We start from the raw sequence: 24168 nt of genomic DNA on the forward strand, positions 1-24168 counted from the left end.
GCTGCGGGCGGGCCTGTGGGCTTGCCGCTGACATCCCCCGGGACTCTGCCGGCTGCTGGTTGTGGCCCCCCGGGGCAATCCTCTGCGCCTCTTGAGGGGGGCAGGGGCTTTACTGGTTGCAGTCTCCTTGGGGTCCCTGTGCTCTGGGGCAGCTCCTGGATCTCTGAGACTTGGAGCTCCTTCCATCTCCTAGGCATCTTTGGGGGGCAGATCTATGGCCCCTCACACTCTCTATTGGACGCTCCTATAGAGAAACCTTACATATACAAGCGCGGGTACGCACACAGGTGCTCATATGGTGCTCTCGTAAGTATGGACTTGGGCACGTTCAACACATGTCGGCTGTGGTTGGCACTTAATGCACTGTGATTTATTATCGTGATTGTTCAGTAAAACAATGTTGATTTTATATTCCCTCGTCAGGTTGACGCAGTGATAGCTTGCTCCTGTTGTATTGCTGTGTGTCCCTTTTCTTTATGGGTTCTGTATGTAGCTTTTTTTTTAACTGAACAATTTTTAGAATTTAGCAAGAATAGATGTGTGATCCAGCTCAAGATTAATTGAGTTATTTATATTTTCCAATATCTAAAGGCATACTATGCAACTTTTTCATATTTTTAAATCATTTTCTTGACCATTTACAGGGTTAATGAAATGTCACTGAGACCCCACCGCTCTCTGTGGCCAAAATACTGCATTTGCAACTTGAGAGTTGCCGGTCTGGTCCCTGTTGGACGCAGGGGGTCTGCTTCCAACATGTTTCCTGCATGTTTTAGATTGTGAACACCACTGATTTGTTTGATTTAGTGATGAAATGCTCCTGTACAAACTAATGAAGGCTGAGAAGACATTCCAGCAGTTAGATTAAAGTGTTAAAAAGAGGAACACACAGCGAGGAGAAGAGTTCCTCTTTTTGGTTTTACAAACAGACACTAGGGGGTGCTAAAAGCAGCCAAAACTGCATAGTATCTCTTTAATAGACAGACCGAACTACAATCCTAAACCAAAACCATTAAATTATGGGATGTAAAAGTGTGCTATTTGGTTTTGTGTGTTATTAAACTTTCACCACCTTTTCACAACACATTTCTATACCATGTTCTGAAAATTTTTATCTGATTAGAGCCTGATGCTCAGTCCCAATACCCACAGTGCAGCCTACAAACCTCTATGAAGTGCACTTGGAGGAAGTGTATGTAAGGCTTCGAGTGCGTAGTAAACAAGTGTGCAAATAACTACCTAACTTGGACAGTGAGAATTGTTTAATCAGTTCAATTCAATTCAATTTATTTATATAGCGCCAAATCACTAAAAGGGCTGTCTCATGGCACTTCACATAGTAAACATTTCAATACAAGTCAGTTCATTAAGCCAATCAATAAAAAGTTTCCTATATAAGGAAAATATAATCAAACATGGCTTCCTAAATGCACTGCATCGATGCAGACTTCGGCAAAGTGCGGATCAAGGGTGTAAAAGAGGCGGAGTCAAGGTCCACACTTGAGAACTGGGACACCCTATACACCCCTGGATGCGAATGCACAATTGAGGGTCACAAGTGTGGAAGAGGGAGAACTGGGGGGCAGCGGCTCTACGCCGAGCACTCCCAGATGTAGGAGCTTCTCAGCTTAGAGTAGCCTGAGCGGAGAAGGGTAGCCAGCTCCAGTTTTTTTTGTTTTTTTTGTTTCTTAAAGTGACGGAGCCCTGAAACAGCTCATTCTTAAAGGCTGTATGTATTTACATAATTTATTTCAGGTTTAAACAAATATTTTTAATCATTGCTATGTTTAGGTACTTTCTGCAGCCCAGAGAAAACGGAGGGAAGTCTGTGAAGGTGGAAGATCTTGGCTCTTTGCGTTTGAACATTGTCTATACCGAGGACCACGTCTTCCCCTCTGAACACTACACTCCTCTCAGAGATCTGCTGTTGGACTCTGCAAACGTCGAGGTACATGAATGCATCTCCCCTCTGCTGTCCCTTGACCCATCCTGCACCACTAACCTCTCAACTTCGTCCGCCGTCTGCGTCCAGCCCGTGTCGGCGTCCGCCGCTCACACTCTGGGGGAGGTATGTCGAGAGAAACAGGAAGCCGCCATTCCGCTTGTGCGTCTCTTCCTTCATTATGGCAAAATAGTGCCTTTCATCAGCGCCATTGCTCACGCAGAGATCAACCGAACACAGTGAGTGGCTTTGAGACTCTAGCTCTAACATGAACATAGAATGGTTGCATGATTAATATTATTAGCATTATTATTATTAATAGAAAGGCTGCCTTTGTACTAAGGTTCAGTTTGCATATGAAAGCATTGTATTGTTGACTTTTCACATTTGGAATCTTCACCTGCAGGGATCCAAACACCATTTTCAGAGGAAACTCCCTGACTTCAAAGTGCATTGATGAGACCATGAAGCTTGCTGGGATGCACTATCTGCAAGTCACACTTAAACCCATCATAGATGAGGTATGATCATACCATCAACCCACATATTTATCATTTTATCACATAGAAAGTCTCGTAAAAAATATATCTGATTAATATCGTCACAGATCTGCACAGAACACAAATCCTGTGAAATCGATCCAGTCAAGCTCAAAGAGTCCGAGAACTTGGAAACAAACAGGGTAAGAACAAGTTTGTCTGTGTGTGTGTGTGTGTGTGTGTGCGCGCGCGTGCGTGTGTGCGTATGCATTTCAGTACCAGCCTGTTATCTGACTGCTCTGACCCACCTCCCCCCTCTGCAGGAAAACCTTCGTCTCTATGTAGATCGCATCTTCAATGTCATCACCACCTCTGGTGTTCGCTGTCCCACCGTCATGTGTGACATCTTCTTCTCTCTGAGGGAGTCTGCTGCCACACGTTTCCAAGGTAACTCACTTCCTGAGCCACTGACAGGAGACAATTGAAGTCAAAGAACTGGATTTGTGTTTTTGTCTTGAGTAGTACTTAAAACAACCCTCAAACACACACACACACACACACACACACACACACACACACACACACACACACACACACACACACATTTTTGGACTATCATGAACAAGGATTCCTCCTGTTGGCCATCTCTAGGCATTGCAGTCACAAAAATATTTTATTTATTTTGAAAGAATTTTGCTGCATAAAGTTAGAACATTTACAACTTGAAAGCCATCCATTTTTATTCCTGACAAAAACGTGTCTATATTATAAGACAAATAGATAAAATGAGAAATAAAATACAATAAGCAAAGACAACAGATAAAAAATGTGTACAACAAATAGAACACTTCCAATCAAACACCAAATAGTCAATTGTTCCAGTGTTTAAAGTAACGCTGAGGAGTTTCCTCCTCTTTCACCCTACTGGTGGATAGTGGAATTACAGCTGTCATAGACAACCCTGCAGCAGCCTGTTGTAGCTAGCGCTAACAACGAGCTAACACTAACATGTGCCAACTATAAATTAAACCATGAAGTAAAAAGACCCACACTGTTGAACAAAAAATAATATAACGTAATTTCCGGCCTACAAGCCGCTATTATTTCCCTGTGCTTTGAAGCCTGCGGCCAATATCATGGTGCGGCTCATGTGTAGATTTTTGTTGGCCAACAACCACTAGAGGCACTCTCCAGCAGTAAAGTGAGACAGGCACGGCAAAACGTTATGCGGGGAAGAAGACGCTCTTTGACTTAAAGCGGCAAGTTTACACATCAGACACACCCTCGTCATGGAAAACACGCGGGGGAATGCATATGCTGCAGCTTTCAAGTTAAAACGATCGATCTGGCCATCAAACAAGGAAACAGCGCCACCGCACTAGAGCTTGGCATAAATGAATCAATGGTGCGATGTTGGAGGCGGCAGCGGGAAGAACGCAGTCAATGTAAAAAAACGACAAAAGCTTTCAGAGGAAATAAAAGCAGATGGCCGGAATAGGAAAACATTCTTGAAGACTGGGTGAACACACAAAGAGCAGACAGCCGAGGTGTTTCCACTGTGCAGATCATTACTAACCAGGCATGTTTTGTGTGCAGTTTTTATTTTCTAATCATCCGGGGCTTATTAATGCTGTGTCAGCGCTGTTCTTTTCTTCTAAACATGCATGCAAATTACCAGTAATAGAAATATGAATGCTATCGGTGCTGTTTTCTTTTCTAAACTTGTAAGCACGTTCACCCGTTTTTAAAATTCGTTTTGTTGAATTAAAACAACAATGAAAAACTTCCGTGTAGCGTCTTTCTGTCTAATTATCTTATGTCATGGCCATACATGCGCTGCGCGTCGGAGACCTGCATGTGGCTGCTGCGCAGCGGCTTGTATTTGAGTGCGGCGTGTGTGTGTAGAAAACCTTTTTTTTTGCTGGTGCAGCTTATATTGAGGTGCGCTCTATAGTCCGGAAATTACGGTAACTTACAAGTCCAGTAGCAACAAAGCCAGGTCACCATCAGTCCATGGTTTAGTAGCCTCCGTTAGCTTCCTCAAACTAGTGTAGGCCACACCGATGTTCACTCTGATTTTAGCTTTTTGCTTTGCCTTCAAAGAAATTACTCTCTCACTTTCACTTTCAGGTTCTGCCATAATGCAAACAAAAAAAGCAAACTTCTTCTTTTTCTTCTTCTTGTGCTTTTTTTAACGATTTGTGAACTGAAAATGCTAACCACTAGCATAACAGCTAGCAGCCATGTAGCTGTTAGAGCACCCCCATAGGGCACCTACCCGCACCACAAAGGGAGTACAAAATATATTAATTTAATATATTTTTAAATGATTTTTTCTGTAGCTAAATAATATGTTTTTTGTTCAGTCAGTTACTTTTTTTTTATTTTATTTTTTTTACTAAAAACAGTCTCTGTTTCTGTAAACAAAGCATTATGTGGTTCACAGCACTCTGAGTACAGACAGGAAGTAACAGAAGCAGGTAAAATGTCTGGAAAAGATCCCTGTCTTTGTTTTTCTCTGCTCCAGTCGACCAAGATGTTCGATACACAGCGGTCAGCAGTTTCATCTTCCTGCGTTTCTTCGCTCCGGCCATCCTGTCCCCCAACTTGTTCCACCTACGACCACACCACCCAGTGAGACAATTATTTAACTAAACATGCACACCTCATTCTGCTGTCTGTTTGTAGGATTGTAGTGTTTATTTTCTCATTTTCATTTGTAAGTAATTTCACATCTTTTCCATCTCTGTAGGATCCAGCCACCTCAAGAACCCTCACCCTCATCTCCAAGACCATACAGACTCTTGGAAGTCTCGCCAAGTCCAAATCTGTGAGTCAGTCTGCTCAAATTTCAATGATCAGATTTTATAATTCTGATCATTTAAAAACAAGGTTTTATTTGTGGACTTTTTTTTTTCATTTCAAGGCCAATTTCAAAGAGTCCTACATGGCTGCGTTTTACGACTACTTCAACGAGCAGAAATACGCAGACGCTGTGAAGAATGTGAGTGTCTGGTTTGGATTTTCTCACAGTCAGTTGTGTTTTTAGATGGTTTTTTTTTCCTAATTTGATCTAAAAGTTTGTGAAAATAAACTGGTTGAGGAAATGTGCTGTGTTTGATCATCAGCTTACGACTGTGGTTCTGCTTGATAAAGAAATAAAACAGTGGACATGCTAATAAACATCATAATAAATGACTTCCTTGTTGTGCTTTCACAGTTCCTGGACCTGATCTCCACCTCTGGTAAATGGGATCAGAAAAGCATCGAAACACCAATCATGCTCAAAGAAGGGTAAGAAGTTGTGTCAATGTGAAAAAAATCAATGAAGATGAAAAGATATGGCCGACTCTTTCAGTACAGTTTAAAGAAGTAATTTTTATATTTTATCAAACTTAAATACTGTACTCTGACAGTTTTGTTACATCATTCCATTTTAAAACATGTAAAACTCTTTAAAGCATGAAAAATAATCAAAAGAATTAAATGAAAACAATATTTTGAGCTAACGGTGCTATAAAATTAAATATTCACTATTTTAATACACCAAAATGTTACAGATAATAAAAATAAAAGGGTACTTGCCACTTGCGGTACTCAAATATTCCACCAGAGGCAAGAAGACATGAGTTGGATTCCAGAGAGGAGTTTTTTGAGGAAGGTAAGAACTGTTAAAGGGTAAAAGTCATAAAAACTTCAAAGTATGCAAACATTTGGCCTTTTATGGTTAATGTAAATCAGCTCATTTATCCAACTCACGTGCCTAATTAATACACATCCATTCTGACATTTTACCATTTCATAAAGAGATAAGGGCCAATGTAATAGTGCAACCCTTGTATTTCCAGTATCATTTCAATCCAGCTTTTTAATTATTTTCACTGAAAACAGAAAAAATGAAATATAGCATTAAAGATCAGTTGGGAAGTTGGAAAAGGAGCGGTTTTTAATGGTTTGGGCTGCTGATATGTAATGAGGCTGTAATGAGAAGCAGATCCTCCAGATGACTAGCTGTGGCAGCTTGTCGCTCATCAACTTCCTCACCCTCTTTTGTTTCTGCTAACGGAGCGTAGGAGTTTAAAAGTCACTATAAAGAGAGTTGATGGGAAGGGGTCTAAAGGCACAAAGGGCAGGTAAGAGCTTCTGCGTATAGAGGATTTGCCCTTGTGACCCTCATGTTGTGTTTGCACCGTGATGCTCCTCCCCATGGCTTTTATTTTTCTTCCGCCAACATTTACGCTGCTGCACTTTACTTTACAACTCACCTGTGTACAAGTCACCTTTTGAAGTGGTGTTATGTTTTCTGACATGTTACAGGTTAAAATCTGTGTTTATTTTGAAAGCTATACAGTGACTTTGTGAAGTAAAGTGCCCACCTTTAGCCTGCTTACCTCAGAGGGGTTACTAGCGCTTAGCCCTGGCTTGGTGTGACAGTGGCATCAGGAGTTTGTTACTCTACAAACATTTCTGGGGTCTGCCCACAGCCTGGTTGCTCTACACCGTGACCGAGTCGTGTCCAAACCAGAACCAGAGCAGGTCAAAGAGATGCCGGATGTTCCTGAGGGAGAGTAGCAAAGGCAGTTATCTTCTCTAGAAACTAGTTCTCCTGAAATCTTTTGTATGACTCTGAACCAGCGACATCCTGCTGCTGACACTCCCTTTCAGGACCCTTCTGACGCTGGAACAAAGGAGCCTTTTATAATCTTAAAGCATGTTTCATAAATAGACGTTCCATTGAATGAAATAATTGGTTCTTCATATTTCTATGTCTGACTGGCGCTGAATCCATTCTGTTACAGTAGACTTTGCACACATTAAGTCATTTTTCATATTAGCCTCTAAATTCTGCACAAAGCAAAAAGCACAACAGATGTATTGTTTTTTTATTTTTATTAATTTGCCAAAATAAGGTTATAATATACCGTAAAAATAACATTAATGTGAGGTAATATTCTTATATTTAGAATTTAAAGGGACAATGTGTATTTTGCCTGGCAACAGGAGGAAGCACATACCTAAATCATTGTAAGCAAACAGTATTTTTTTTGTTTGGATAAGACTTTAACAACGGAAGGCCATTAGGGTCATAAATCTCTGAGAGCGCAACCTCCAGCATAATGACAAGCACATCAGACTCCCTTTCATCTCTGGCAACGAGTGAAGAGCAAATGTGTAAAACAACGTTTATGAATGGCGAAAGTTTTGTAACCATTTGTTACAAATCAGGTTTTGTCCTCACAGGCTCCTGTAGACAGAAACATGTGGCATCGTCCAGAGACTTACACCCGATTTTTATGGTTAAATGTTACAAAGCCGCCAATAATTTTCAACAAATGAGCATCATTTGATTAATTTTCAACAACATTTTGATCCATATTTCCTGAGATTACTGGTAAAAACTACACGATCTCTCTTTAAGTTTCTATCAAATGGTTGATTTGCCAATTAACAGGTTTAAAATGAGTTTTTTGTTCTTTTCTTTTCCTAAGGCCCAATCCCAATACTCGCACTTCCACACTTGTGCCCTTCAATTGCGCGATTCTGGCCAGACAGCGAGTGCGTAGGGTGTCCTTGCACCCTTGATCCGACTTGGGTGAAGTATATTACCCACAATCCATTGCTGCAGGATAAAAGGCTCAAGTGCCTCGTCCGAAAATATGTATTTTCAAATCAAAGTAGTTCATTTTAGGATAATTAATTAATGTTGAATGTTTTAGACAAAGCAGCAATAAATGTAAATTTATTTCAAATAATTGTTTGGTTGTTTGTTTGAAAGTTGTTAATAAAGGTTTTTAAAGTATCACAGTGACCAGTATCCCAGCATGCGTTGAGGTTGATGAGGTAATGCTTCCTGTCCCAATTCAGCAATTATTTGCACACTTGTATACCACACACTTGAAGCCTAACTGTGCACTTCCTCCAAGTGCACTTTCTCCGAAGACCTCAGGGCACAGTGGGAGTATTGGGATTGGACCAAAGAAACATTTTTAGACAGTAAAATACAACTGTAATTTAGAGGGGAATGGAAGCTTTGAAAATTATTTTAATTGATTATTTAGGACTCTAGTATTACATTTTCTCACCGGACATTACACTTACATAAAATCTAAATCGATAGTAGTCTATGAGAGTTGGAAAAAAATCTGAAATACTAAGTAAAAAATGCAAAGCACCTTCAAACCGCGAAGCCATCTGTTGTTTATGACTCATATATCTGAGTTCAGCAGCTGCAATACCAGTCAATCAATTTTTATTTATTCAGCACTTTCCACAACCCACACAGGATGTGATAAGAACAAAAGCAATATTATAAGAGCATCAAAAAACAGCAAAAATTCAACAGTAGATACAATTTATCTTAAAAGCAAAAGGAGACAAGAATAAGAGCTCTCTCTTAGTGATGGGTGAGAAGCTCATCATCGGGGAGGGGCTCGGAGTAGATTTGCTGCTCCTCCACATCGAGAGGAGCCAGTTGAGGTGGCTCGGACATCTGATTAAGACGCCTCCTGGACACCTCCCTGGTGAGGCATGTCCAATTGGGAGAAGAACTAAAGGAAGACCCAAGACACGCTGGAGGGACTATGTCTCTCGGCTGGCCAAGGAACGCCTTGGGATTCGCCAAAAGAGCTGGCCCAAGTAGCTGGGGAGAGGGGAGTCTGGGCCTCCCTGCTTAGGCTTCTGACCCCGTGACCCGACCCCAGATAAGCGGCCAGACATGGATGGACGGATGGATGGAAAAACAATAAAACACAGAGTCAGTGTCCTAGACCCTATTGCAGAAAGGCTAACAAATAGAAGTGAACACTTGAAGAGAAGGTGCCTTCTTAATGTAACTTGTTACACAGGGTTGCAGCCAGAGTCAACGTTTCCCTTTTATGCTCTGTTATTAATTCCCTGTATGCAACAGTAGACTGAAGTGGGCTGTGTATTATGTGAGAAAAACAACATGTGAAAGAAGTTTTTTTTTTCTGTTTCCCTTCAGATTTATGATAAAGAGAGCTCAGGGGAGAAACCGGTTCGGAATGAAGAACTTTAAGAAGAGATGGTTCCGCCTCACCAACCACGAGTTCACGTATCACAAAACGAAAGGTTGGGTCAGCGGGTTCATGGGATAATCTTACTGCAGCATCGTTTCCTCATCTGTTTGTGTCTTTGTTTGTGTTTGAATCAGCAGTGGGGGGGGGGGGGGGGGGGATCTGCAGAGCGTGCATTTAGTCTGCACACTCATCTTCCAGCACATGTGGGGGAGATTTAAGTTACTGAGCAGGCAATTTGTTTATAATACCCAACAAACTGGGACCACGCATGCACTATTGTAGAAAAGCTTTTATTATAATTATTTTTCCCACAATGCATTGTGCTGGATTTGAAAATGCTGATTTTCAGTCTTAAAACTAATGTTTGTTGTCATGCATGTTGCAAGAAACGTATGGAAACACAGAGAATGCTGGAAAAGTGATTTGTCGAGATAGTTTTTTAGTGGTGATTTATTTCACCCATCTTGTCTCCAGGGGAGGGAGCTCTGTGCAGCATTCCTATTGAGAACATCTTGGCTGTGGAGAGGCTGGAGGAGGAGTCTTTCAAGATGAAAAATGTAAAGATTTCTGCTTCTTCAGTGTTTTCTCCCAGAGCGTCTTCTGCAGGTTTTTGAGTTCCTCGTTCACTCACCTGCAGCCTGTTTTTTTTTTTTTTGTTTACCTTCTCCAGATGTTTCAAGTTATCCAGCCAGAGCGAGCACTCTACATCCAGGCCAACAACTGCGTAGAGGCACGAGACTGGATCGACATCCTGACCAAAGTCAGTCAATGCAACCGCAAACGTTTGAGCACCTACCACCCCTCAGCCTACCTCAACGGCCACTGGCTCTGCTGCAAGCTCTCAGCAGACTCTGCTCCTGGGTGCACGCCCTGCACCGGGTACACAAAGCCTCGAAAATCAGTCAAACCTCAGATTCAGCTCATTTTCTGTTTCTCATTGCACACATGTTTGCATTTATTTTCAGTGGCCTCCCTGCAAACATCCAGCTGGACGTAGACGGAGACCGAGAGACAGAGAGGATTTATTCCCTCTTCAGCACATACATGACCAAACTGATCAAGATGCAAGGTCAGATACTGACAGTGATGATGTTTAGAGCCTTTTTAGATATTTTGCTTGAGTTTACTGTGGGATACGAAAGTTTGGGCAGCCTTGTTAATCTTCATGGTTTTCCTGTATAAATCATTGGTTGTTATGATAAAATATTTCACTTAAAGATTCTGTGGCTTCAGCTGTGGCTACACTGTAGCTCATCACCATCAGTGTGTGAATGTGTGTGTGAATGGATGAATGATACACTGTAGTGTAAAGCGCTTTGGAGTCCTTACTCTGAGAGGCGCTATACAAGTGCGGGTCATTTATCATTTAAAGAGTAACTAAACCCCAAAATAACTTTTTTGCTTATAAACTGTATAATTGGGTCTTTACTAATGCAATCTTTCTGTTTCTGTGCATTTTTTTTTAATGTTTGTGTAAACTTGATTAAATCTAGAATCTGGGTCTAAAAACGTCTTAGTGCTGCCCCCTGTGGCAGAACAGCGGCTACTGCATTTTAAACTTGTGATTGACTGGGGCTGGTACAATTTCACGTCATCGGTACGGTCTCCTCCCGCTCCCCCTCCCTCCCAGGATGGAAATTCCCCACACTTGGCCATGCCACTCTGTGCCTCCTGGCAATGCCCACTTTCATGGCATTTTTCAAATATTGACTAGGGTGGAGTTACATTTTCTGATGGTGTGCAGTCCCTCTTTAAAGTCTCTTTCTGGAGTAATTTGCTTATCTGATGGCACCATCTAGTGGCTGAAAAGCATATCACACAAATAGTCTCTCGATCTGTTTTTTTAAGATTGCGACTTCACGTTAAATGTTTTTCTGTCGCTGACAAACAGAGCTTAAACACGTTGTGTTTTATTCTCATGTCATGCTGGAATGACAGATTCCATTTCTTGGAATGCTGTGTTCTTTTTCCTCCATGCATAACGCCCCTTGTTACACCCAAATAACTCAGTTTTAGTTTCATCAGTCCACAGCACCTTATTCCAAAATGAAGCTAGTTTGTCCAAATGTCCATCAGCTGTAAGATGATGTTGTAGGTCTTTGCTGTTGGTCTGTGGGTTGACTCTGACTCTTCTCGCCATTCTTCACTTCTGTTTATCTGAGATTCTTCTTGGTCTGCCCCTTGGAGCCTTAACATGAACTGTGCCTGTGGTCTTCCATTTCCTCAAAATGTTCCTAACTGTGGAAGCAGACAGCTGAAATCTCTCAGACAGCCTTCTGTATCCTTCCCATAAACCATGATGGTGAACAATCTTTGTTTTCAGCTCATGTGAGAGTTGTTGTGAGACCCTCATGTTGCTACTCTTCAGAGAATATTCATAGAGGAGGGAAACTTACAATTGGCCCCCTTAAATAATCTTTCCTATAATTGGATTCACCTTTCCATGGAGGTCAAAGGTCACTGAGCTTACCAAACCAATTTAGAGTTCCAATAATTAATTCTAAAGGTTTTGGAATCAACAAAATGACAACAGTGCCCACATTTATGCACCTGCCTAATTTTGTTTAAACAAATATTTCACCCTTTCTGTAAATCTTATAAACTTTGTTTCATTTCTCAAATATCACTGTGTGTGTGTCCTATATGATATATTTAACTGAATGTTTTTATTGTAACAACCAACAATTTATACAGGAAAATCGTGAAGTTTAACTAACTGTATTTGCACCTTGTCCTTTTTGCACGGTTGCTCACCCTGTCCTCCATCTGCAGAGGCTTGTGGCAGCAAGTCTGTGTACGACGGGCCAGAACAGGAGGAGTACTCCAGCTTTGTCATCGACGACCCCCAGGAGACTTACAAAACCCTAAAGCAGATCATTTCAGCTGTACAGACATTGGAGCAGCAGCACACCAAGTACAAGCGGGACAAGTTCAAGAAGACAAAGATCGGCAGCCAGTAAGTGCTTTGTTCTTTGGGAGTTTTGTTGGAAATATTCTGTGATGAAGATCATGTTCTTGTTTTAGCCAGCAGGTGGTGCAGTTGTACACAGATTCATGTACGTCTACTGTAGTTTAAGTACTGCCGTGTGGCATCTTTATTTTAAAGCTGTTTTATAGTTTCATCCTGGAGTTCTGTGTCTTACATGAATATTTAAAGCTGCACCCACGTGTTCACCTCAAGCTCACCATCTCTCTCTTTGCTTTTCCCAGGGAGCATCCGATTGGGGACAAGAGTTTCCAGTGCTACATCCACCAGCAGTCTGAGAGCTCCACCTACTCTATCTAGCAACGATTGTCTGTACGGTTTCAGCTATCCTCAGAACCAGCATAGTTTTTCTTTGCTGCAAGAAAAACTCACCCCACCACAGCTCTGTGTCTTATGTTGAAGTTTAAATCTTAAACTTTCATTCTAAATGAGATCAAATTAAAAAGCTGCGTACAAGCCGTGTAACGTTTAGAGACCGAGCTGAAGGCAACAGTTTGGCAGCAAGATTCAGAGGATTTACTGGTTGATTTGGTTTTTAGAAAACTCGCCACCCAAGAGTGAAAGGGTCGAGTTGTATCGATGGACAAAAAGGAGGGATTAAACAAAAACGGCGTAATATATGCTCCTGCCACTGATCTGCTCTGGTCTCCTTCCCGTGATGCAACGAGTGAATAAAGTTTTCACTGGACAGTTTTGACAGTGATCAACACGCACTTTAATTGCCTCCAAATCTGTGGATGAACAAGCCTCGCAGCACACTTTTTATTTTATTTTATTTCTAAGAAAGCTTCTTTTATTCGTTTGTTCTGTGTTTGGTTATTTTTATGTTTGTGAAATGATCCGTTGTATTTCACATCAGGCAGACCGAACTTCAGAAGAAAAGAAGGACTGTAATTTATGTCATTTGAGTGGTGGTGTTTCCATTTATCTTTTTATTTGACTGTTTTTTGTGACCCTTTCCTCTCAAGTAAGTCTGTGAGTGTCAACAGAAAAGAAGAAGGGATCAAGCAAATAAAATATCTAATAGCAGCTTGATGTTAGCTATGAAAAATGACTCCACGCACAATTTTATCACTTTTAGATCTTCACCATTGGTGCGCAAAGCCTTGTTTTGTTGGATGTCATGTTCCTGTGTTATATCAGTTAAAGGAAATTGGTTAGTTTCTGTACCTCCTCACATAAAGTCTTCACTAATAGATGAAAAAAAAAACGTTCTAATTGAGACTAAACCAAACCCTGACCCTTCAAAACCAGTTTCAGTAGATGACATGTTGAAGTGGGTGAGCTCACATCATGAAAAAAGTTTATTTTCAACATTTAAACCAAAAAGAATGATAACCTGCTTCTAAAGTGGAACTTGAGAAGGTTAAAATGAAGAAATTTTGCCCTCACGTCCCTCTCTGCTGTGCTTCAACTCTTCCTCCAGAGCTTGCTGGGAAGGGTAGTATCCATAGCAACTGTGGTACTGACCGACACTTTAAAAAGAGGATCACAGTGGATTCTCACAAATAGAGGATTTTTCACAAACCTAGTGTTTTGTGCTTAGTTATCAGGACAGCGTGGGGATTTCAGCGAATGACCAAAAATGTCTGCTTCAGGAGGTGCTTCCCTCAGAGATCCACCACTGGGCCAAGGTCACGTGTAGCTCAGGCGTAAAGCTTTGTTTTTCTCTGTGTACGTAGCTAAAGCCACACTACTCCTTCAGCTATCTCAAAGGAAAGATAATGTGTTAGAGCAGCTCATTTCCAAGAATTTTTAATGCTTTTCTTCTATTAATCCACATACTAACTTCTTATTGTAAATTTGATCATGTGTGACTGATTGCATTGCCTTACTGGCCTCCGTCTGTTTTGTGGGTTATTTTTAGAGAAGATTCCCCCTCCTCCACTTGTACTTTGAGTCTTATTTATATGCATTCCTGTGAGCAGCTGTTAATCTTAGCAGACGGCTCCTCAGAATCTGTTGAAGGTACAGGAATTTTTTTTTTTTTTGGATGCAGTTTGGTTGTTGCTTTCTAAGGAAAAAGAGGCAGCCACTCTGGCATAAGCACTCATGTTTGCCAAATCAGTGCATGTGGAATATAACTGTGATCATGGCAACGGTGGCTTCTGTCAAGAAAATTACAGGCAAATTTTGTATTTTCCAAAAAGGTTGCTCATGTTCCCATGAATACAGGACCACAAGCAGTGCCAGCCATCACTTTTATAAAATTCACTTAAAAAAAACCTAAATATAGACTATTATATGTTTTTTTCTTAATATAATGTACTGTTTTAAAAACAGTTGACCAGGTATTGAGATTTCTTTCTTTAATGAATATTTTGAACTTTAAGGAAGGTTCTCAGCATCTTGTTTTATACACAAACCTTGAATTGAATGAGTGGGACGTGTGTTTTGTGCATGTGTTTTTCAGCGTGAGTGAATGGATTTTATTGCCAACTGATTTGATGTTGTGTTCAAAGTCATTTATTAAAACAACCACTGTCTGTAACAATACTGAAGACACTGTTACTCCAGTCTGATAGTGTGTTCCTCTTTTCCTCTCCAGTATCAACACTGATTAAACGTTAGGAAAGCAGTGTTGCTTTAATTCCTGCGCTTTAGCGTTTGTTCCCATCAGTTTCTAACTAACCTCAGGTGTATCAAACTTCTATTTATTATAATTTTCCAGTCAAGCCTTCCCAGAAAACGTCCACTGAGCTGGTGCAGTGATAGTTACAGGAACAGCACCTCCTTCATACCGAAGCCCACAACAAAGGAGCTGAATTATGCAATAACAATGATATGCAATAATATCATAATGTAACAGTTCACATCTGCTGACCTTTTGCTGAAGAATGCTTCTTCACATGTTATAAAGGGAGAACAGTGTATTTTGTACAAATATTTTAAAAGTATTAAAATAAGTGTGTTAAATGTGTAAATAAAACAGCTGAATGAATGGTGAAAATTGGATGTTTTTTCCCTGAATAACTAAATGAATCTGATATTAATGTTTGGCGTCTGTGAGTTTTTTTTAATGCAAACTCAAATGAACCTATATAGTGGTATAGTTCAATACTTTTTAAATTTTGTAATTGAGTAAATCAGAAAGCTGTGCAGTGGTTAGAGCTGTTGCCTTGCAGCAAGAAGGTCCTGGGTTCGCTTCCATGCCTGGGATCTTTCTGCATGGAGTTTTCATGTTCTCCCTGTGCATGTGTGGGTTTTCTCCGGGTACTCCGGCTTCCTCCCACAGTCCAAAAACATGACTGTTAGGTTGATTGGTCTGTCTAAATTGTCCTTAGGTGTGAGTGTGTGTGTGCGTGATTGTTTGTCCTGTGTGTCTCTGTGTTGCCCTGCGATGGACTGGCTCTCTGTCCAGGGTGTACCCCGCCTGATTGCCCGTTGACCGCTGGAGATAGGCACCAGCCCCCCAACGACCCTACGTGGACTTCGCGGGTTCAGAAGATGGATGGATGGATGGAGTAAATCAGAAAGTTTACTTGATGACATGCCTGTGCCTTCCCATCTCCCTTTTCTTCTTAATAACCTTTCTTGGAGCTGATGCCTATTTCAGCAGTCATCAGGCTAGGGGTAGGAGACACTGGACAGGTCTCCAGTTCACCACAGGGACACAGAGACAAAACGAAATAGTCACACTCACAGTTAAGAGTCACCAATTATGCAGATTTTTGGCCTGTGGGAGGAAACTGGAGTACCTGGAGAAAACGCATGAATGGAGAGAACATGCAGAAGGTCTGCAGCTGAGATTATTAACCTTTGAACTCCTGCACTGTGAGGCAACATGATATCATCTCCACCACTATGCCAACTTTCTCAACCCATTCAAGTCCAAATCAATGCCTGCTGTTAATTTGGGTCATAGATTCGAGTTTTGGTTTACCACCCCAAGATTGTCAGTGGCCCCCATCTGGACACCAAACTTTCTGGATGTTCCTCTGATGGTGATTAGGTGTTTTGGTGATGCCAAATGTTCCTTTACACATTCACAACTCAGAAATATTACAGAATTACCTTTAAAATAAAGGACCAAATTTGGATTCCCTGTAACTATAGAACAATAATGTCCAAGATGCAATAATGATTGTGTCACCTTCAGTCAAGTTTTAAAATGTATCAGTTACAGTTTTTGTTTATGTTTGTTTGATTCTAAAATGAAACTCATGTAGACTTTTTACAGCCAGCCAAAGTAAGAGCATGAAGATATCCTTTAACTAAAATCTCCTAATCCATTTGATGGTAACTCTATACTTTGTTCATAGAGCACTTTATAAATCATAAAACAAAATGCAGGATAAATCAAGTACAAAACAGTGCTAAAGGGAGACTAGGCAGTTTTGGCTTTAGTACCGCCTAGTGTCCGTTTAGTGGAACCAAAAGCTAAACGTATCTCTTTGCCATGCATTTGTTTCTTTAACAACTTAGTCTAACTGCTGAAATGTCTCCCCAGCCTTCATTTGTGTCTACAGGAGTGATTCATCACTAAATTAAGCAAACCAGTTGGGTTCATGATCTAAAATGTTCTGGAAGCAGACTGCAGTGCTAGGCATACCAGCTCAGGTCCAACAGACCTGACCGGCACTCTGAAGTTGCAGTTGCGGTATTCTGGTCACAAAGGGCAGTGGGGGTCTGACTGACATTTCATTAATTTTGTAAAGGGTCAATTTAGCACATACTGGCTCAAAATCATAATTTTAAATATGAAAACATTGCAAAGTATCCATTTAAGGAATAATAATAAAAACACAAAAATGTAATGTTTAAAAAAACATTGACAGGAGATTTCATCACTTCGTTTTTATAGCTGTTATTAGTTGTTTCAGTTTGCATGTTAGCTAAATATTTAGTTTAAAATCACCAAATTTATAACTAGAATGATAGATAAAACTTTATATTGTATATTTAGACTTAATTTGAAAACTTTTGAAGTAATTGAATTCAGGTTTCACTCTGACAATGGTGCCCCCAAGGGGTGGCCAAAATTGCTTAACAAATCACATTAATTTTCAGTCAAACCATAAATTGATCTTGTTTATTCAAGAAATAATTGTAAAACAAAATAAAATTAATACAATTAATGAGTAAAGAAATAATCAGAATTTAAAACAATACATATGTTTTGTTTCTACTGCTCACCATTTTAAAAAAGTTTTTTATCGCCATAATTTTTGTGAACACAGCAACAGATGAATTAAACAAAAAAAACATTTAAAATAAAATTTGAAATAACATTTTAAATAACTGATGTGTATTTTTTTAAATGTTTGTGTTTGTAAAATTCAAGTAAAATGTCTTGGATGCATAGTTTATTTTTTTAAATAAAAACGAATAAAGAAACAATGCAGTACATCGCCACAGGCTAAACTCTCTCAGTTAACACAAGGACCAATTTGGTGTGCCACTATGGAGCTAGGATTGGGACAATATTCAGCGTAACTTGTACCAAGTTTTGTAACTTCGAACATGTTTCATCACATGTAACTTTGGATTCGTAACTTGTAACTTTAGTTTTCTAACTTGTAATTCTCAATTCGTACTTGTATTTCTTGTTTTGTAACAGGAACATTTTATTTTGTACATGTATTTTTTATTTTGTAAAATCAAACTTTTATTTTTTACATTTACTACTCATTTTGCAACATCAAACATTCATTCAGAAACATGAAACTTTCATTTTGTAACTAGCAGACTTCCAAATTGAAAAAAATCAAGGTACAAGTTTGAAATCAAAACTCTCAAAACACACATTTCATTCAACAGGTACAAACCTCAAATCTACAGTGTTACGAATATTTTTGTCTCGATTCTAGCATCAGTGGGAGGAACTTGGGTGGAACCAATGAGCGCACGAGTCTTAGCTACCAATCACGTTTCTCGAATTCCTGTCCAATCATTGGGAGAGGAGGGCAGGGTTCTGTCAGAGTGTAGAGTTACGACATGGAATGCGGGAGTCACGTGGCTCATGTAGCTTCGAATCAGTGTTGCCAGATGTACGATAATTATCGTATTTGTACCATAATTTTGGGCTCTGTACGATGTACCATCAATAGTTTCAAAAATCCTCAAATGTACGATAATTTCACATTGCACCTAGTAACACCGTCTTTTGCTGTGGCTTTCCCAAGTCAATTACATAATTTTAAACTGTTCTGAAGTCAGATTTCACCTCAGTGCTTACAGGTTTATGCTATTGTGTCTATTACAAAAACTGACTCTGGATCTGTACAATAAATAGCCCAATCACATTGATAGGGCCTACTCTCGCGAGAAACTGTAAGGTTATATAATGTGGCAGTGGCCCGCCAGTTTTTGCTGTTTGCCCGCGAGCGCGCCAAGTTAAAGGCCCCGTGTGTGAAATTCACAGAAATCATAGTAAAAAGATCCGACTCTTTAGCACCACGCAGTTTAGAGTCGGTATTGCAGCTATTGGAGCCCCCGAGGATCAAAAAGGGTTTTTGTAATCATTATTTAAAACTTTATTAACAAATATAACAAATACAATACAAAATCGTGTTGCTGTAAACGGCAGCATGTCATCATCTAATTCCAGCTTTCAAGTCAGCGAACAGGTTAGTTGTTTTCATCTAACTTATTTTATTAATTTAATCTAAATAGGTTTTGAATAAGAAAAACTTTTTAATGTCAGTTATGTTTGCTAATAGCAAACGGCAGCTAGTTAGTGATGACTTCTGACTACAAAAAATGACAATATTTTGTTCATTTTATTTGAGAAATGTTATATTTCTATTTGCCATTTTGGAAATATACAAGGTAGTGTAGTCTGTAATTGTTTTCTCTCCGTAAACAGAGTCAGATATCATCCGATGGTTCATCAGTGAAGACAGACAGAGGACGAGGGAGAGGAAGAGGGCGAGGAAGAGGGAGAGGAAGAGGGAGAGGACAGACGTGTGCCAGCGCACAGAGAGGCAGAGGTGTTAGACATGCGACAGAAGCAGGGCAAGCATCCCAAGATGAAGGAGCCGAATTTGCTCAAACCAGCCGCAACGTTCCACGCACAAGAGGAAGAGGCAGAGCTGCAATAAAGTCTAGAAGATCGGCGCTTTCAAGCGCTTTCAAACTATCCCGTTTCTCAAGTTTGCTTGTAGAATATGTGTGATCCTCCATCGCTAGAAGTACGGTGTGGCTAGTTTCTTCTTCTTCTTAGTTACTTTGTCAGACTGCATGCTTACAAGGCGCACTTCTGCCCCCTGCTGTTTCTTTGAGGTTACATCATTTAAAAACGCAAACATCAAATGCGAAGCTTAATATGTTGTATGTCCCTAAAAGGTCACTGTATTTTAAGATGGCGCATGCCATATGGAGCACCGGTCTGCTTCTTTTGTCTAAAATATTAAAATATAAAGCTAATAATAATGCTTAGAATAAATGCTTGTTTGAATTATCATTAAAAAAAACAAATTTGAGAATGTGATACAAGAAATTTGATAACTTATAAGATGAAATATCACACATTGGGCCTTTAAGTCTAAGCTAGGAGGACAGAGCGACGAGACAATGGCTTCTAATCTTAAAAGAAAAACCAGAGAAGGGATGGATGAAGGTAAAGCAAAGCAACACCCGACACAAGTTTTTGTCCTGCGTGGGAGTTGGATCCTATTTTCAAAGGATGGCTTGCACCTGTTACGGGGAACGAAACCAAGGCTTTCTGTTGTTGCTGAAACATCCAGATGGTATCAGAAATCACCGTTCTCTAGAATCATGCAAAGGGAGCTAAACACAAAGAAAGGGTAAAATGCATTGCGCCAAACCAGACATCTATACTTAAATGTCTCCAGCAAACTAATGAAAAAGAGAAGTTTGAAAATGATGTGAAAAATGCTGAAATCAAGCTATGTGGCTTTTTAGCCGAGCACATCATTGCAATGCACAGACCACTTAATACAGGTGATTAAAGGCATTCTGCTGCGACAGACAGTGAATCAGATGAGGAGATCGAGGTCAGCAACTAGGTGAGTAGGCTGCTGTGTCATTTATTGGGTCAGTTTTTCCACTGCTGTGATGTTTTGTCGCGTGCGTTTAACCTATGTAGAAATGACATAAATAGGACTGCACAAATGTGCATGTTGTGTCAATGCGTGGAGGTCGGAGTGGTGCCGACACACTCTGCACGTTTATAGGCATTATATTACTGGTTTTAAAGATGTGTATTTAAACAGGGCAATATAAAACATCTTCTTTGTTATATTATATTGGCGTGAGAAGTCGTTTATAGAACGTTATTATCAAATTTATAATGTACGATAATTTGTACTGAAAAATGATAATTTAAGCCTCTCTGTACGATATTGTGGGATTTTGGATCTGGCAACACTGCTTCGAATAGTTCCAAACAGCCCCTGCTGCTGCATTGACTGCAGTTCATTTTCGGTGTTTTGGAAGGATTCTCTCCGGTAAGTTGATGAAATGTCATCATTTTGTTGCATTGTGAAGCGTTAGCTAACCGCTTCGTACCAAAATAAGCCAACAATGATATTTTATATAGCCAGTTTTAGCTAGATAACCTTTAATGAGCTAACTGTGTGCAGCTTGTTGGTTGTGAGCAGGAGGACGAGCTGTAGACGGGTTTATTTCAGTTTGTTTGATTCTATGTTTTAAAAATATTCCCCACAGTTTGAAATAGGTTATAAACTTTTTACATTATTAGTTTTATTTGGGATTTTTGTACAATACGTTGCTGGTTGCTGTATCAACACGAACATGCATCAGAAATGGAAGCACAAATGGAGAGAATAATAAAGAACATGTGATTGTGAAGACAAGTAATTATTTAATATTTTTCTGTTAATAACACTGACTACAACAAACTGCTGAAGCATGAGACAAACAGGATTACGAACGTAAGAAGATATGTTGTTCTGTTTTGTGGACTCAAGTATTAAGAATAAAATTACGATATTTCAAGAATAGTAGTCGAACAATAACTTTTAAAAATTAGACATTTTCCATAAAACTGCTAATTTCCACTTGCTTTATAATATTAGCATTTGCAATTTTGTTATTAAGGAATGACAAGAAATAAGAATTAACAATAACACAATTGTCAATAAATAAATGTCAAAGAGTTACTAAAACAAAGATTTTATGTAACCATTAAAGGTTAAACTGTGTTGTGTGTCCATCTTCATGTTTTCATAGTGGCTGAGCGGAGAGCTGACCAGGAACAACGGTGGTGGCAAAACCCAGTTGGGTCTGTGATGGAGTGATGCACACCTGGAGTGATTGCCATCTCATCCACAGTAAGCACACACTCTCTTTCCATCTCTGTCAGATGTTTAACCTTCAAACTGAGCATGTCACACACCTCTCCTAGCACACCTGGTTCCAGTTAATGGGCTGCATTTGTCTTTGCAGGGTTCTAACATCAGGCAGAGGGATACTTGTGTCCTGAAGAAACCTGTAGCCTGTTGAACGCACTGAAAAACAGAGCTGTACGGCCTTTTTGATTGTCTGTTTACTCCATTTAATGCCTCTTGTGTTTTTCATGCCTTTTTGACTTTCTGTTTCATCCCTTAGGTTTTCCAGCTGGGTTCCCTGGTTGCATAGCCTGTTCCTTTCTCAAACTGGCCCTGGCGCCGGCTCCTCATGGCTTCCTGGGATGTCCCTCTCTTCTGATACCATCTCATGTCCCCTCTCACTTTCCCTCATCTCATTTGCCTCACTGCTGCTGCTGCTTTCCTCATTCTCTGAAATTACAATGGCACTGTTAGAATAAAGAATCGTTTTAAAATAAAATAAATAAAAATGTCTTAATATTTCAAAAGATTTGTACCACAGTTTACTTGAGTACAACATGTGTGGTCACTGGTCAGTGGATCAACATGCAGTGGTTCTGCTGTACTTCTCACTGCGGGGTCCTTCCTCCTCCTTGGTTCAGGGCGATGAACAAACACAGCATCAGCCCTGAGTCTCACCTTGCCTAGCCTAGTCTTAGTAAACTGTCCCTCTTCAAAATGTGCCTGTAGAGTGGTGTATTACTGTAGTTTATTCCCTGCCACATTTAACAGTTTAATTGCAGCCTTGTGCAGTTGAGAGCAGAACATGTGGAGCCTTGATAGAAAACATGTGAGAGTGCACATTAAACTCACTGCACACAGCTTTTTGTTATTGTGATCTCTGGTCATGGTGAGGTTGCTCCTGCTGACTTGAGCCAACCATTTTCTTCTTCTCTCTGCGTCTTTGGGGAAGCCGTAATTCTGATTCCTCCCTCAGACCGTTTGCTATATGCAGCGCAGCCAACCATGTAAGATATTCAACCTAGAAAGGGATTATTAAAATACTATTTTTGTACATATAGAAATATTGATCTAAACCAAAAATATAGAGATGTAAAACTACATTTTAAAATTTTATCCAACCCTAAAATTAGTCATTTCAAATTTTAACCCACCGACACATTTTATTTTAATAATAATCAAAATAAAGTTATTCAAAATAGTTTCATTAGGTCTTGAGTACATTGCTCATAATTAATGATTCAGCTTATTTGTGCATATTTAATGACTAAACAATGTTGGTAAAATGCTTTATTAAAAATGCTATTATACATGTACAAGTTCCCCAAGGGAAATGTGATTATATTAAGTTTTTGTGATTTGTCCCACCATACGCTGTTCAAATTGACTTACGGCGCTGTGGGATCTTTGGAACTGAGAGCTCCACGAACCACGTGACCGCGAGTCGGTGAGTTCAAAGAGTGTCGTAACTCTCCCTTTCTACAGCTCTGACGGAACCCTGCCCTCCTCTCCCAATGATTGGACAGGAATTCGAGAAACTTGATTGGTAGCTAAGACTCGTGCTCTCATTGGTTCCACCCAAGTTCCTCCCACTGACGCTAGAATCGAGACAAAAAGATCTGTAACACTGTAGATTTGAGGTATGTGTCATGGGTGATTCTGCAGGTTGAGTGCTTTGCAGTCTTGTTTCTGGTTTTATTGTATTTCTGGTACTTCCTGATTTATTTTGTGCATTCACTTCCTGTCTCATCACAGGCAGCTTCACAACATGAAGCTCCTCACTAATCTGCCTCATGTCTTGCACCTGGGTCCTGGCTTCTCCATTTAAGCATCTTTGCAACAGTTTTCTTTGCCAGTTTGTCTTCTCCTGTTGTGTGATGTGAACCTGCTCTCAGAAACATTTGGTAAAAGTGTATTCAGTTAGTTTTGGACTTTTCAGTTGTGTTGTACTCCAGGAATCCCTTCTGCTTATTAAAACTGTGTGAGCTCTGCATTTGAGTCCTCTTTGTGCTTTGATAGTTTGTACCTGTAAAATGAAATGTGTGTTTTGAGAGTTTTGATTTCAAACTTGTACCTTCATTTTTTCAATTTGGAAGTTTGCTAGTTGCAAAACGAAAGTTTCATGTTTCTGAATGAATGTTTGATGTTACAAAATGAGTAAATGTACAAAATAAAAGTTTGATTTTACAAAATAAAAAATACATGTACAAAATACAATGTTCCTGTTACAAAACAAGAAATACAAGTACGAATTGAGAATTATAAGTTAGAAAACTAAAGTTACAAGTTACGAATCCAAAGTTACAAGTTACGAATCCAAAGTTACATGTGATGAAACATGTTCGAAGTTACAAAACTTGGTACAAGTTACGCTGAATATTGTCCCAATCCTAGCTCCATATACCACCCCAAAAAAAAAATTTGGCGCTGTTTGGCCACCCCTATCAAAATTTTCTGGAGGCGCCCCTGC

The 24168-nt window shown here is 39.8% G+C and overlaps 1 protein-coding gene across 1 annotated transcript in view; it reads left to right on the forward strand.

The window, feature by feature from the left end:
* The window catches only part of rasa3 (RAS p21 protein activator 3), a 59042-nt gene extending 46073 nt beyond the window's left edge, over positions 1 to 12969 (forward strand). Inside the window, exons 10-24 of the mRNA XM_054732419.2 lie at positions 1792 to 1948; positions 2033 to 2181; positions 2349 to 2463; positions 2550 to 2624; positions 2745 to 2868; positions 4949 to 5055; positions 5174 to 5251; positions 5348 to 5425; positions 5642 to 5715; positions 9404 to 9510; positions 9933 to 10015; positions 10129 to 10337; positions 10424 to 10527; positions 12231 to 12414; positions 12669 to 12969. Coding sequence (XP_054588394.1) covers positions 1792 to 1948; positions 2033 to 2181; positions 2349 to 2463; positions 2550 to 2624; positions 2745 to 2868; positions 4949 to 5055; positions 5174 to 5251; positions 5348 to 5425; positions 5642 to 5715; positions 9404 to 9510; positions 9933 to 10015; positions 10129 to 10337; positions 10424 to 10527; positions 12231 to 12414; positions 12669 to 12744 — 1720 coding nt within the window. The 3' untranslated portion in view covers positions 12745 to 12969. The remainder of the gene's footprint in view (positions 1 to 1791; positions 1949 to 2032; positions 2182 to 2348; positions 2464 to 2549; positions 2625 to 2744; positions 2869 to 4948; positions 5056 to 5173; positions 5252 to 5347; positions 5426 to 5641; positions 5716 to 9403; positions 9511 to 9932; positions 10016 to 10128; positions 10338 to 10423; positions 10528 to 12230; positions 12415 to 12668) is intronic.
* Positions 12970 to 24168: the final 11199 nt, after the last annotated feature.

This window comes from Nothobranchius furzeri, chromosome 9 (genome assembly GCF_043380555.1).
Source record: "Nothobranchius furzeri strain GRZ-AD chromosome 9, NfurGRZ-RIMD1, whole genome shotgun sequence".
NCBI lineage: Eukaryota > Metazoa > Chordata > Actinopteri > Cyprinodontiformes > Nothobranchiidae > Nothobranchius > Nothobranchius furzeri.